Source organism: Hibiscus syriacus, unplaced genomic scaffold, assembly GCF_006381635.1.
Source record: "Hibiscus syriacus cultivar Baekdansim isolate YM2019G1 unplaced genomic scaffold, ASM638163v2 tig00117034_pilon, whole genome shotgun sequence".
Lineage (NCBI taxonomy): Eukaryota > Viridiplantae > Streptophyta > Magnoliopsida > Malvales > Malvaceae > Hibiscus > Hibiscus syriacus.
In genome coordinates, this window is record NW_024063533.1 from 2,764,272 (window position 1) to 2,780,928 (window position 16,657).

At 32.9% G+C, this 16,657-nt stretch overlaps 1 protein-coding gene across 1 annotated transcript; it reads right to left on the reverse strand.

Annotated features, from left to right (window-relative positions):
• Window positions 1-353: 353 nt before the first annotated feature.
• Window positions 354-11,184, reverse strand: LOC120196848 (RAB11-binding protein RELCH-like). Its single transcript, XM_039198552.1, has 20 exons — window positions 10,772-11,184; window positions 9,547-9,699; window positions 8,693-8,871; window positions 8,053-8,160; window positions 7,340-7,510; window positions 6,703-7,257; window positions 6,333-6,407; window positions 6,118-6,246; window positions 5,963-6,037; window positions 5,676-5,885; window positions 5,302-5,454; window positions 4,989-5,203; window positions 4,728-4,845; window positions 4,489-4,621; window positions 4,219-4,420; window positions 4,034-4,139; window positions 3,817-3,957; window positions 3,619-3,742; window positions 3,369-3,485; window positions 354-1,119 (listed from the first exon to the last, which is right to left on the reverse strand). The coding sequence occupies exons 1-20, from the start codon at window positions 10,971-10,973 to the stop codon at window positions 743-745; spliced, it is 3,543 nt and encodes a 1,180-aa protein (XP_039054483.1). The 5' UTR covers window positions 10,974-11,184; the 3' UTR covers window positions 354-742.
• Window positions 11,185-16,657: the final 5,473 nt, after the last annotated feature.

Here is a 16,657-nt window from a genome sequence, read left to right on the forward strand (position 1 = left end):
CCATGATATTATGATTCATTTTCATGTCAACTAAATTAGGTTAATCCTCTAATTGATCATTAAAGTTCAATACCCAAATTAGATCAGTAAAGTTTGAAATCTACTCTAATTTTTCAAACCAAATGTGCTCAGGAGCCAAACAATTTACCAAGGAAAGTTCTTTTAGAACTGAACTGAATCAAACCGAAGCAGGTTACAAAAATTATATATATCTTTTATTAATTAAATAGTAATGTGAGCCGAACAAGAACAGGTTACAAAAATCTCATTCAGAACCAACCAAATCCAGACTAATCTGATATAACCCAAGGGCAGTTCTTCCCAAACACCAATAAATTTTAAAAAATTGTTACTTGTCCAGACAACAAGCTGGTAATTGCATTCAGTTCATCTATATCAATCATTAATAGGATTAACTTCACTAGTTTGCTTAAACTTGACTACTCTTTTCCTTAGAAACTACAGAAATAATTAATGTTCAGTGACTAGAAAAACAACAAATTGCGAAAAATATATAATGCTCTGTTTCTACCAGAAGAAAGATTAAAGAATAATTGCAGCTGCATAATCTCATCTCATTTTTCTTCCTTAATATGCGATAATGAGCTGCTTTGGCAAAAAAAAATTATAATCAAAGAATTGATATCTTCTAGACTGCTACTAGCATCCTCATATATGACATGAAATATTTATTCATCTCATATAGGAGTTAGGGAAGGAATCTCACTTGTTTTCACTGATTTTATTGAGTTTCTTCTTGATTCTTTGCTTTGCCTCGAAGCATGTCGGTGACCCTCATGATGCGCATGAATCTGTTATCCTCGGGTGCAAGTGGATGTCCAGGTGCTGCCCCAGCTGTAAGGGATCCAGCTGGACTGGTTGGTGCAGTATTTTCTTTCTTGCCCAGCAGCCCACCCTCACCAAAGAAACTAGTCATTGATGATGGAATCCCGATGTGAGCTCCCATAACCTTACTCAAAGCGTCAAAAGTTCCACCCAACCTTTCTTTCAATATTATTTCAAGGGCCTCTTTGTGAGCTGGATCTACTGTATCGGGGTCTCTTAATAAGTTTTGTATGGTAGGAAGGAGGAAATCACGAATGCTATTTTCAGAAATTTCTGCAGCAAAAAATGAAAATAAGAACTAAAATATGGACAACAGAAACCTTATTTCGATGTAAAAATACAAAGACAAAATGGAGCATTTGGGAGGAAACCATAAATAAATTATCACAAATTAACAGCACCAACGTTTTATGTTTCTTAAGTGTTGTAGGATAGTGAAGTTTGCCAAATCTGTTAAGACAAAAGAATTTTTGTCGCATAAAAGATGAAACTTCTACCAAGCTTTTGCTGAAGAAATAATGATCTAATAAAGAGGTTTCCAAGATTTTAACAATTTAACTCCCCAGACACCTTCTTCCAATCTTGAGTTCACAAAGGATGGCTGGTGGAGGGAAATTCACACCCTGTTCCTCCCATGCCACCCTTTGAGAAGGTAAGATGATAAAATGGACGCTAACAACACACCATACTGAATAATGTAAATATCTACTGTTAATTTGTATTTAGTATTAATTATTATATTTAGGAGTAGAGTAGTTTAGATGTAGTTCTAGTCTTATCTCATCTAATGTATAGATAGGTTTATCTTATCTAAAATAAAGACAAGGATGTGTTTTAATTCTAGTAAATCTCTGTGTACTCATCCCATAAATAGGTTGCTTTCTATACAATTTATCATCCGAAATTAAGAAAATAAATCAAAATTCTCTTTTCCAAAATACCTACATTTTACATGGTATCAGTCTCTTAATGTTTTTCAATCCACAAAAACCTAGAAAATAAATACCTCTACAAACTCTAAAATCAGTTCGCGATCTGATCAAAATCCTCCCAAACTATCTTAACCGACAACTTTCGACAGATGACAGCAATCATTGGTCAAACAATGGCCTTTGCAGTAAATGAAGGTAGTCTTTCTTTTGTATATTCTGCTGGTAACAACAATCTCATCACTTGGATAGTCGATTCTGGGCTTCTGAACAAATGCCAAGTGATATAAGTCTATTTCGAAGTTTCACAAAGCTTAATTGAAAGTTTCATGTGCGAGCAACCGATGGTTCTTTATTTCACTTATAAGTTTAATTCATTTTAGGATATAAAGATTAATTTATTTATATTGTACGATTATGATTAAGTTTCTTATGACATAAGGTTTAAGAGATAAAAGTTAGAACGAGAATAAACCTATTTTGTAATTCATACCTTACAAAAATAGGTTGTGTTTTCTATTTTCAATGAGAATTTCAATTATAAAATTTCCTCTTTTTTTTATTCTCAATTTTGTCTTTTCTCCGTACCCCATTCCATACCAAAGACTTGGAATGTTAAAGTATTTATTGAATTTGAAATTAACAAGGGTAAGAAGGGAATCTTTCAATCTCAAAGAAAGTTTGTGATTGATTTAATGTCAGAGTTAGGAAAATTGGGTGTTAAACCATACCATACAATAGTCCAATGGTTCTTGATTTACGATTAACCAAAGAAGGTGAAATATTTGTAGATTGTGAGAGGTACAAAAGACTGATTAGAAAGCTGAATTATCTTATTGTAATATATCCTGATATTGCTTGGTCGGTGAGTATGTTGAGCTAGTATATATGAAATCATATATGGAAATCATGGTTATACTGGATTGAATGTTTTTCATATTTCGGTTGGACAAGATGAAATGAAGATAAGAGATATACTTTAGGATATTGTGTTTTTTGAGAAAAATTGGTTTCGAGGAAGAATAAGAAATAAAATAATTTTTCGATAAAGTGCGGAAACTAAATGTAAAGCTATGATCAAGTCTACATGTGAAGTCATATGATTGTATCAGCTTCTCAACGAACTAGAAATGAAAGTCTCAGTGCCTACAAAGCTATGACGTGATAATCAAGCTTCACTTCTAATTTGATCTTTCATGAATGTACACTGCATATTGAGTTTGATTGTAATTCCATTCATGAAAAGATCCAACAAAATTTGATTATTACGGATTATGTGAAACTAGAGAACAATTAAGTGATACATTCATGAGAATCTAACGAGATAGAAGTTGATTATCTATATACTAACTGGGTATGATTGATATCTATGTTCTAACTTGAGGGGAGTGTGATTGATTTATAGGTTGTTTGTTGGACTAAATCTTAGATATTAAAAGATTAATTTATTGTAATTAATATCGAATATTATGTTGCCTAACATAGGGTCGCTACACTTGTATATATACCTATATGATCGGTGAATATAATACAAGAAAAATAATGGAGAACAAGGGGTTGAAATGATGACTATATTCACTAGGAGAAGCAAACCTGTCGCATCCACAGCACAAATGGCTTCACAAAACGCGTTAGCTCTCTGTCGACGAGACATCGTATCAGTTGCAAAGACAGGCATGCTCGACAGTAGGAAAATCTTGGATAGAAAATGTAAATAATGTTAAGTAAAACAATGGCTTCACAGAAAAATGGGATAATGGCAAGCACTAAAATGGCAAAATCACAATGCGCAACTAAAAAATGAAGTTCTAAGAATTGATTTCCACATGAAAGTTAAGGATATAATCTCTAAATCTCTCTGTTGTATTTGGAACTGCTGCAACTAACGAACGGACCACAGCCATGGTTGTTTCATGAGATCCATCTTCAAGAAAAGCATCCATTTGAACACGTATTTTATCAACAATCTGCACATGAAGTGTTCGTAAGAAAGATGTTTAGAAACTGCATCAGCGTGTAATGTGATAAAAACCCTCTGTACCATGTCATTTTTAAAATGTTGTGCCACAGCCCCAAATGCATCTATGCTTGCATTCTTCACATTCACACTTTGGTCCGAGCCAAGGGTAATCAAGGCAGGCAGAACATGTGTGGATGCAACTTTTGCACTAATATATGTGACCTGTTAAAATGTGCGTAAATATTTTATTGTGAGGTATAGAAAGACAAACTTGTTCTTGACGGAAAGAGAACCATACAATGGCTTTCAATATATTAGCAGCACTGATCTTCAATTCTATATTCGAGCTAACAACCATTTCCCACAAGATATCAAATATCAAACTATGATGCTCTTCGAATGTGCTGCATTATTAAAGAAGACTATGTGAATATTTAGCGATAAATAAAAAATAATTAGGACTAAAGTTTTTTAATTACAAACCAAAGGAAGCGGACAGCATTAACAATATCATTGTTGTGTGTCGTAGACTGATTCTCTTTCGCTGCACCTTCAACTAATAGCTTCCTCAAGTACTCTGCTAACTGTTCACGCTTACAAGGAGATCCTAGAACACCCGCTAAGAGAAGCGGCAAGATACCTAGAGTAGAAAGTCTCTCGGCCACAGCTGTTCTTGGTTTCAGACCTGCAACCAAACAACACTCATGGAACATACAACAACAAAAGGTTAACAAGATTCTAAGGAGACAATACCTTCGATTCTAGAATGAATGTAGGGAGGGAAAAATGTTAAATCAGCAGCATCCCCAACTGCTACCATGAATATAGGAACCATTATGTGTGTCGAATAAGACTCCCCAAAATGTTCAGAAACAGCCAATAAAAACTGCAATGTCATGATGTAGATTAGCAACAAGAGAAACATCATTATTTCAAAAGAACAAGCATAAAGAAAGCAGAAAATCCCATTAAATGCAACATTGACAAAATACCCTTGTAGTTCGGTTTCTTAAACTATCCTCTTTCTGGGGTAACATGCAAGCCAGTTGTATCAAACCAGAAAAGCAGTCTACATGCATCCATTCAAATGCAGGCCACTCGACATGTCCCCTGGTAGAATATAAAATTAATAAAAATAATTTCAGAATACAACTAAGCTATCAAAATTCATCCATATACTCATCTCATAAGTCCGATAAATAAAAGAAAATATAAGTCTGGAAAAAAGAAACCAAAGATTGGGAAAAATTTACCCTGCATACAATTCAAGTACAGAGCTGGAAAATATTGTCCCATTTGACTCCGAAACAGAGGAAAATGGGCATGTCTCAATTGCTTTCTGATGCACATAAGGAAGCAAGTCATTCAAAATTCTTAACAAAACATCAAGATTCCAGCGCTCTTGTTCACCTAAAGCACGCAGGTGGGACTCCACTGACCCTTCAACTCCAGAAAGAGGTGGACAACGCTGAAAATAATGGAGTAACAGTAAAAGGAGAGAGCAGGGCAAATTGGAAATGCAATAGTACTACTACAAAATGATAAAAACGAAGGGCAAAAAGTTACCTCAGCAGAAGCTAAGATATGAGAGATTAGAACTCTCAAAAGATTGTCTAACTTGTTTCCCCAATTTATTATTGCAGGTAGTAGTTCTTTTAGTGTAGTTTCAACCACCACTCCGGATGGATCACAGGCCAGTTGGAACATCAACTCCTCAACCTGTCAATATACAAATAAGGCAGTGGAGAATTTTGTGTTTTCTTATTATAATTTCTCTATTTCTTTCATGTCATGATATTATATTATGCTAAGGGCAAAAGGCTCCAGTCCCCAGACCATGCATGGGTCATCAACCTGTTCTAGAGCTTACATCGTAGCCAATTCTGTCAAGTCAGAATGCTTCTCCATGATTTCCTTGAAGCATATTTAGTGAAGCTGACCTTGAAATATTTATCCATATGCGGAAAGAGTGGAAGTAGTAAGGCCAGGTTGTGCGCAGCAGCTTCCCGGACAACAGTTGCAGGATCTTCTATCAGTTGTTGTATGATAGATAAAATAAGAGAATCACAAATCTCGGGTCTGACAAATTCAGCAAGCTCCCCGCATGATTGAGCGACAAGCAACCTGCGCTCCTCATACATGTGATTTATCTGCGCTCAAAAGAGTATGAAATCAGGCTACTATAAGTACAACCGACAAAGAAGAAATAAGTAACCCAGAAACTCACTTGCTCCCAGCACTGGGGCAGTAGTTCTGTTTCTGTTCTCACCTCCCCAACATTTTTGGCAAGGCTCACACATGCCTGAAATGAAGTTTAAAAGATTTAGCACTGTATCTACACTTGTAGCTATTGATGCTCTAATGGGATTCTCTGAAACATACATCCATTATAATTCGCCTCTGCTGTTCATCTGGACGTTTAATCAAATTGAATAGTGTGTGCGTCAATGAATCTCGAGTAGCATTATCTGGATGCCGCTCAATAGCACACATTATCAGAGGAAGAAGCTCCTAGAGTCAAATAAATTAGTATGGAATTAAATAAGGATAACAAATAAGATACTGTCCGAGTAAAAACTAATAGTCAGAAAGTGAACCTCCCGATGGTTGATCAAAACATAAGGAACGATCTTAGGCAAAGCATCAGCAAGGATTTGAATCGTCCCCAAACCCTGATTTAATAAAAACTCTGCATCAGACGTGATATTGTAGAATATTGATAATATATTATATTTTGGGTGGGAAAGAAATTAGTACTATACTAGATCTTAGTTTTTTCATAAATTTATCTCATTATGTAATTGATATAACATATATATGTATTAACAGAAAATGCTTAATTTTATCAATTCATGAATAAATGTATACAGAAACAAAATATATCAAATATATAATATCATAAAGCCTATTGAAATTCCAGATACCACCCTTGAAATATAATATCATAAAACTAAAATAAAAACTTACCATATTCTCTGGAGCAGGTCCAGTTTCTGGTTTTGAATGCAAGCCACTATATTCAGATGGTAGTTTCTCATTCTGTTGGGATATGGTTCCACCAGACAGGAAAACATCACTACTGTTTGAAAGATTCATAGCTGCCTCTGCTAACTTTTCTTCAGGATTTTGGGTACTGTTGTCAAATGTTTGAACTGGCGGTGACAGTACATTGCTTTCTACAGGTCCTGCTGGCTCCATGGGATGAGTGATTAGAGTATTATTCTCATCCATCTCAACAACTTTCTCTTCAGTATATGTTGATTCTTTTTCAGCCCAGCTAGAATCACCTTTATTTGGAATATTTCTTTCCTCTGCCTTCAATCTTTCAATTTCCTTCTGCAAAGACTTAATTTCTTCCTTGTAATTTTCAAATGTCTGGGGTTGAGCAAAGTCAACACTATTAGTCACCGGATCTTGTACAGAACCAGATATGTCGACGTGCTTTTTCAGGTAAGCGATTTCATCCCTGTGATCATTTAGTTCCTTCCTTTGTTGCTCCCAGGCATGCTTCACATCTTGTATCTGAAGAAGTACGAAATTGCTTCAGATTTTGAGGCATCGTCAAGGACCTGCTACTAAAGCAATCAAGTTTAAATAGAACTACCTGATTTTCCTTGTCCTTCAGATCCTTATGAGTGGCTGCCAAGGATTTCGTCAATGCATTTATCTGACCTTCAGCCAAATTTTTGTTTTTCATCAAAATCTCTTTTTCATACTTTAATCTCTCATTTGCTTTTTGTAATGATTCGTTTTCTCGAATCATAGAAATTTTCTCCTGCAATAGAAGAAAATCACTGTAAGTAGAAAGATCTACATGAACCACATGTAAAAGCAGATATTGTTCAAACAGTGATCCTTATTTAATTATTACAAACCATCTTAAATGCCAAAGAGATATTAACTGAAGCAAGTTGTATCGACAACACTTACAAGAAGCATCCATATGACAATAATGCCATTTCCAACCATGTCCAAATGTAAAAGAAAAGGGCTGGTTGGGCAAGATGTTAGTCAAGGTTCTTATATTTGATTGATATCTATGGATCATAGATATTTTCCTAATGACCTAATTCCATAAGCATAATATTACAGGCAACAACTGGCTTGAAATGAAAGATGTTAGTTCAAGTTTATTTTATTGCACTCGCCCAAGGCTTAACGCAACCCAAAAAATGCAAGGAAGAAAGCAACCGACACCAAATGATACTGTTACTCATAAAGCAAAGTCAACAACAATAAAGGAAAACAGCTATAATGTTCACAAATGAAAAATATTTAGTATTATTTAGTACGAGTAGTAAGAAACAGCTGGCCTACCTCAGCAGCGTCCGAACTTGAAGACAGGTACTGATAATAGTAATGGCGTAAAGCATCAGGCACAGATGCTGGTGAATTTTCCCAGACATCTAGGTTCTGATCTGTAACCTGAGGTTAAACAACAAATAAGCTATGAGAAGATCTAAAACTAGCTGTAGAATGTGCACATTCACCAACTTTGGCTGCAGCTTCAAGCCCCTTCAGGGGCCTCAAAATCTACTTGTGCAAGAGAAAAAAAAGATATACCAGAAAGAAAATAAGAAAATTAGTTTCTATTAGTTCTATAAATTGATAAAGCTCTTCTCCCTGCCAGAAAATCAGGAAAGAAGATAACTTGGATTCTAACATCAAAAGAAAAGCTGGATCAACTCCCAGTCAGGGTATTCTGTTTTTCAAACTAACTTCATATTCAGAAAAGGATAAACCTTGATGTTAAAGGGAAAGAAGTTTCTTCTTCTAGCAGTTTCCAAATAGTAATTTAACAATTCTACAGTTTTCAGTTTATTGAGTTTTGCATCAAGCTTTCAGCATAGGACAGTCAGCCCTTGCAGCCATATAGGTCCTTCAATGCTAATTATTGAAGATTTACAGAATCAAAAAGCAGTAGCAAGAGGAAAACACTACTGAATGTTTCGGATACCTCTTCACAAAATGTCATTGCAGTTAATCGATATCCACCTATCAGCAAATATTCCTTTACCGCACAATTTAGATCTTTACGCTCATTAGCCTTCAACGGGCCTAAAGTAGAGAAAAGAGCATCTCTCTTTTGCCGATGGAATTCCAATGCATGATTTTTGTTATTGCTCGCACTTGATTCTACATTTGCACATAATATAAAACGAATTCACTCATGCCAGAAAAATAATGGCTACCTAATGACTAAAGCAATAAAAAGTCCTACAATCCCCATATTTGCTGCCAGGGATCCTACAAAGCCCATCAATAATGTAAAACAATTGCCAAAGAAAAGCAACTGCTACAGAAATACTGGCATCAATTCCTGAACAATAGTATGAATAGCTAGCATGATAAACAGAAAAGAATATTTAATATAAGGATAGTAGGGAAAGGGGCCCCACCTCATGGAATGCAAAAAGAGAAAAAGAATAATTTCTTCATTGTTTACCTTTACCACAAGAACCTCACTGACAGTGAACCTATATGAATCAGGTAGCCAGTCTTGACCATTTTGGTGCTTCTAATGATTCTTAGTCATAAATAGAGACTCTTTCAATCCAACAGCATACAAAAAAGTTATGTAAAGAAATTAAATTTTCTCTGAACATATCATTCACAAAAAGAAAAAAAGGTTTAGTTGATTCTTTTGCTCTTTGTTTCTTTTTTTTCCTTTTCTTCTTTAAAAAGAAAATGAATAAGAAAAGGAAAAAATCAAAACAAAATGAACATGAAACAAAAGACAAATAGAAAAAGCATCAACCAAATGAAGCTTCAGCGAATCCATTCAAATATCAAAAAAATAAGAAACTTTACCACTCAATTTATCCAGATGGAAAGCTGATTTCCTTTGTAACTCGGTCTTCAGTTTCGTAACATCTTCTTGAGCTAAACGCAGTTCATATTCCCTAAGTGCTAACTTTTCTTCTATTGCTTCTTTCTCTGCTAGCAAACTTTGAGGGTCTGCAACTGAATTTTCAAGGAAAAAAAAAACAATAGATGAAACCATCAGTAAGGTTCACTTATTCTAAGTCTAAATTGAAAATGGACTTTTGTTCAAGGGCTTAGAGCATTGTTAAACTGCTAGACCTATGCGACACCAGCCATTCAGATATATTATTTCTTTAAGCGGGTACCTTATCTCACAAATCAGAAATTTCTGTTTTTGATAGCTCAATTTGATCTCCATCGAAATTATAGAGTTATATCTTTTTCTCCTATGTTGGATGAAGTTTTCATAATTTGCTACTTTCTGCTAGTAATTCCAATATCACTAGAACCTACATTCATCAATCATAACAGTTTCCACAAAATGTTATTTTATGGTTTGTAATTCCAATATCACCGGAAGCCAAAAAGCTCATTTGGTAGTCATTATCACTAATTAAGTAGCTATATCTTCAGCATAAGCATTCTGTCTTTAATATATATATATATATATATATATATATATGCGCGTGTGTATTGTCTAGCAAGATGGTCATGCCTTTACAAACAAATGCAGTACAGTAGATGTAAGCTGCAAGAGGTACCGTTACATATATATATAATTCAATTCCAAGTAGTGGCTTAATTTCTTTACGCTCTCTCAAATTCCAAGAAAACGAACTAAATACTTTCTCATAAATTTAATTTCCACTTAGTTATTAATTGTGTTACTTTTTACCTCCTGAGGAGTTTAAATAATTAGATTAAAGAGTGACTACATATTCCATTAGCTCCTATATAGAAATAAAATAATTGCATTCTTCCAAAAAAACCCATTAAAATTTTATTTGTCTTTTGTTGATATCCGATCAGGGTGGAATTTCGGTGACCTGAGTTCATGCACTTAATGTCCTTCCAGTCACTCTCTTACCCAACTTTGTCTAATTTCCTTCTTATCTCTTTCCTGCCCTTTCTGACAGAGGCTCCCCGAAAACAATAAATAACACTAAAAACACCGTACATATTTACCAAAAAAAAAGAGAAATAACTTTTATACCTCCAAATATTTCCCGATCTCATACTAGAAAAAGGAATTAAAGAAAAGCAAAAGCACCTTCAAAAGAGCTGTAGAGAGAGATCTGATCAACAGGAAAATGAGAAGGATCGGAGAAGACTTCCTTTAGACGAATAGCTTGATCGTCACGACCTTCGTCATGAAGCTCGTGGAGTAACTCGAATGCCGTTAACAAGTAATTTTCTTCAAGTAGAAAATTCACCACGAAATTGCACCGCGATGATCTATCTACATCCATCATCTAAGTCCAGTCCTCCCGTTACATCAATCAATCTCCGCGCCTGTCAACATCAGGATCTAACCGATATCTCGTCTAGCGGTCTAGCAACTCAAATGCCGTTAATAAGTAAATCTCTTCAAGTAGAAAATTCACCACGAAATAGCACATCGATGATCTCTCTACATCCATCATCTGAATCTGATCCTTCCTTTACATCAGTATCACTCTCTCCACCGTTTATAACCATCACGATTTAATCAAATTCTTCTCACGAATCAAAATCTCGTTTTTAAAAAAATTTATTTGTTGCGCGAAATGGTAGCGCCTTGCAGAGCTCGTGCGTTTTGAAAGTTCGATTGAGATGGCAGGGAGGAGATAGAGTTTTGATTTGTTGTGATAAGGACTATTATTGTTAGGGGATGGCAGCCATAGGTTTGGGAGAACATATCCCACCCCTTCGATTAAGCCAGATTCAATCAATTCAATTTTCTTGATTAAATCAGTTTAATCCTTGTTAACATTAGGTCGGTAAATGAGGTAAGACAGATTTTTTAAAATTACAATATTGAAAATACATTATTGATAATTATAAATTTTTAAAAATATATTTTTAAATGTAATATAAGATTTTTGTATGTTCAAATTCGAGTTTGAGTTTGAGCTTGAATCGAGCTCAAAATCAAGCTTCAATCGAGCTCAAGTCTCAAGCTTCAATCGAGCTCCTAAAATTTATTTGAGTTTGAGTCTTTTCGAGTTCGTGTCGAGTTTCAATATTATATTTTGAGTTCAAGTTGAAGTTGATAATTTTTAGCTTGCGAGTTTTCGAGTCGAGTCGAGCTTAATTTTAAACTTTTCGAGTTCAAGTCGAGTTTTGTAATACTCAAGCTCGACTCATTTACAACCCTAGTTAACATGGTTTTATTGTTTGGTTATCAAAATTTATAACTCAATTTAATTAGTTCAGATAATACATTATTTTTAAATTATTCTAAATATATTTATAAGATCGATTAATCTACTTGATCATTACATCGACCTAAATTGGTATAGTTAGATCAATTTAGACCATGGAAATTAATTATTTTAGTTATTATTTATAATTTATTGATTAACTCAATTAAATATAAAATAGTGATTTAATCGAACGAGTTAACTTCAACTATTTATTTTTATTTATCCAACGATTCTAAATAATGTATAAATTTTAATTTTACATTATATAATTGGATCATAACACTATATAATACATACATATATTATTTATTTTAAAAAATATTAAAAAACATAATTGGTAAATATAATAAAAATTTATTTCCAATAATGAAAATATATAACCATATTGGTGCCTATTATCTTACAATAGAAACATGATTAAAAAAAATCATAGATTTATATGAATTTGGACGAATGTCACAATTTTAATAAAAGGACTGATGAAAAAAAATATTTTTAGGTTATATGAATTTGAACAAAGATCAACTCGTTGAGTTAGAAAATCTCTGTTTACTACAAATTTTTTTTAATTTTAATAAAAAATTTTAAACCAAACACAATTATTTGATATTTTCATTTTATAAGAAAACGAAAATGGCCTGTTTTCTTGAAAAAATGAGCCTGATCTTTTATGTGAAATTTATATCTTCCCTTAGAAATTTGAAAATAGAACATGTTAATGTGAACTTTTAGTTATATCCAAATAGAATGAATTTAAATAAAATAAAATAAAATTGTAACTCTTATGAAAAATACTCATAATTTGAATAAATTTTATTAACAAATTATTTAAATGAAATAGTTTCATTTTCCCTAAATATGTTATGTATTTTTTTATTAATCCTAAATATGTTATATTTAAAGAATATGAATTGTAATAATAAATATTCAAGATTTTATATACATCTGTTATTTTAAAAACAAAGATAAAATTTTGAAAAATAATAAGAATATTAAATTTAAATAATATTTAATTTTAAAATATTAAAATCCAAAAAGTAAATTAAATATTTTATAAATAATAAAATTCTCAATACCATTTTGAATATGCAAATGGAAAAGGAAAAGTGGACGCGTTTAGGCCACTGCCTGACTGCCATGACTACATACCACTAATAATAATAGGGTAAACTACATATTTAGTACCTAAATTATTACTATTATTTTATTATAGTATTCAAATTTTAATTTTTTTAAATAATACATAATATTTAGTGTAGGTTTTATTTTTGTGCCCTATCATTAAAAACTTAATGGTGATGTTGAGGTACCATCATAAGATAATTCCACATCATCATTAAAAAATAAAAACATCATGTATACACTAATTTTTGTCCACATATTTTTTTATATATATTATAGTTTGCAAATGAATTTTTAAACTACGTATATAATATATAGTTTTTTTTAAAACATTTTTTGAAAATATATATATTATATAGTTTTTAAAATATTTTTGAAAAATATATAATATATAGTTTTTAAAACATTTTATTAAAACAATTTTTGAAAATATATATATTATATAGTTTTTAAAATATTTTTGAAAAATATATAATATATAGTTTTTAAAACATTTTTGAAAATTATATAATATAATTTTTAAAATCTTTTAGAAAATTATATAATATATAGTTTTTGAAAACATTTTGAAAACATTTATATATTATTTAGGTTTTAAAAATCATTTTGAAAATATATATAATATAAAATCATTTTGAAAATATATATAATATATATTTTTTTAAAATATTTTTGAAATATATATATTATATAGTTTATAGCATATTATTATTATTTGTTTTGTTTTATTTCATTTAATTTAATTTCATTCATTTTGTTTTCCAGGTCCAAAATTAGGTCTAGAGGGTCCAATAGCAGTCCAACAGTTGGGCATGAACCAGCCCAAAGACAGTTAGGGTTTTCACGTTTGGAACCAGTGCCGTATAGGAGAGAAACAGAAAGTTCCAGAAGCTTAAAGCTACCAACGGCAGTCAAGGGACCACGCACAACGGCGCGAGATTTTCGGCCGGGGAAATCGGGACTGACCCATCCCAAAATCCCCGATTAACGACGAGCACTACCATGATAATTGGAACCAATGAACGTCGGAGGTGGGTATAAATAACCCACCACAGGGGAAACACAGGGGACAGTACCCACGACGAACATCACAACACCACAACATCATACCAGCACATTAACCAAACAAGACACCATCGAGTCAACAGTACATCGAAACCAAAGAACCATCTACAACAGAGAACACAACAAAAACCCAAAAACAACCTAAAATAACAAAACATCGAAACAAGAAACACGAAAGCAACAAAGCCATTAGAGACCCCAGAGAATACAAAAGCAGTAAATAAATCAACACACGTCGGAATCGGGAGAAACTCGCCGAGAAACGAAGCGTCACAACAAAAAAGGGTAGATCTACGACATTTGGAGTTTTTTTTAGTATATTTAGGGTTTAGCTTTGGATTTATGGGCTCGAGGGGAGTGTTTCAGGCTAAGTGGTCTTTTTTTTACCACCGACAGCGGTGGCCGACACGGTGACCGACGCGACAGAGGGACCATGGAGCGGTGGACGGATCTTCGACCGGGGAGGGATGTTGAGAGAGTTGGGAGAGCCTTGGAGAATGATATATGAGGAAATGGCGATAATGAAGGGAGAAAATAGGGTTTTTGGGTATTTATATACCAAGGACTATCCTGCAAATACAAGATTCTTAAATTCCTTCCGTCGTCCCTGACATTTGGAGTCGCAATTCAATTTGGTCACCATTTGTAAATTTGCCTCCATATTTTCAATTTAATCAATTTAGTCTCTGTTTATATTTCTTATATTTAGTGAATTGGCACCTAACTTTTTATTTTTACTTTTGCAGTTCATTTTAATACCAATTTAATCCACTAATTTCAATTTGTCTCAATTTGATCCTCTAAGTTGTTACTTTATTTTATTTTTGAATTTTTTCTTCACATTTTCTTTATTTTATTGCTTTTAAAATTTAACCTTTTTTAATTATATTTAATTATTTTTTATTTGATTTGATTTTCTTTTCTTTTTTTTTCTTTTACTTCTTTTTTTATTTATTTTATTCTTTTACTTTGACTTTCTCTTTCTTTCATTTTTCTTATTTTTTTGCTTTATTTAATTTTTTATTTACTATTTTATTTTTATTTTCATTTTTTTATTTTTTTTTATTTTCATTATTTTTTTATATATTTTATATATTTTTAATTTTTTCTCTTGATTTAACATTTATTTTTTTCTTATATATATATTTATTTATTTATTTATTCATTTTTTTGTCTAACATTTTCGATCTCTTTTTCAGAGAAACACCAATCAATCAAAGGTAAGTAATTCAAACCAGATTTTTAAATTTAAATTTAAATTCTAATTTTCGTAATTAAAGACAACCGACAAATTAATTGGTACCGAAATGGCAGTTCAAGGGTGCTAATCCTTCCTTGACCGTAACCGACTCTCGAACCCTACACGTTTTTTGTACAACGCAGATCAAGTAAGATGGTGTTCGATCCACCTAAATATCGTTTTAAAGTGATCGGTGGCGACTCTAACCCAATCAATTCAAGTCGAAGCCCAATTTTGGGGCCCAACCGAAAGACAGTCGCGACAGCTTGGCGACTCCGTTTGGGAAAGGTAAGTGAGTCATGCCAGAATTAATTTTCGGTTGTCTTTTTTTGCGAAAAATGTAAATTGTAAATTTATTTATTCGATTCCAATTATTTACCTTTGATTATTTTTCAAATAAATAGTTGTACTGACGTTTTTCAATGATTTCATATTGTCAAATTTTTTATCTCAGGCTCTATATCTGAGCTCTGAACCCTTTTAAGTGGGGGTGAAAGCGACGCCTTCGTGAGAAGTTATTCTCCGCACAGGCCTAGCTAGTAACCTTCGGGATTCATATACCTTATGTCTTCGTATGAATTTATTCACCGCATAGACGTAAGGGAATGTATCCTCTCGAGTTTAACTTAGTCCACATAAGCTTGTAATGGGCTTAGGACTAAGGGTTTGGCAAGCCCAAGGGGGCACCAGCAAGGAGAACTCGAGTACCCTCTTTAGAACCTAAACTGAGAGAGTACATGAAATTAGAGTCCACCCCAAAACACCATTTTAAACCCTAAGATGCTTGAATTATTTCTTGCTTTACTTTTTGTTCAAAGCATGGGAACTAGACAAATATGCGGTTAGGATTTGTTTGAAATTAGCATGCGAGATAGAGATCATATCCGGGTAGGAATAATAAGCTTGTGTGGTAGATATCACGTGGGGTAGAATTTTTTTCATTTTTATTATTGTTTTGTTTTACCTCACTAACTCTTTTTATTTTTGTTCTCTTTTATTTTGTTTTCATCATTTGCATCATTTAAAAGAGGTGTTGATCCACCAAAAACGTGTTTGTTAAACATGAATAATCTGCATTAATGGACAAAGGGGTTATAATACAAGAGATGCAAAGTTCAGAAGTCCATATATGGTCAGAGAATACTCAGGATGGACCAGGATTTACATTATGCACATCAAACGTCACTTTTTTGAGCTGACAAAGGTTGCAGGGGAAAGACGAGGAAAATGTTATTGTCCTGGATAATCCATTCAAAAACAACAAGAACAAGTGATACATGCATCACAAGGCTCACATCAAAGGAAGAAGTAATAACTCTTCCAA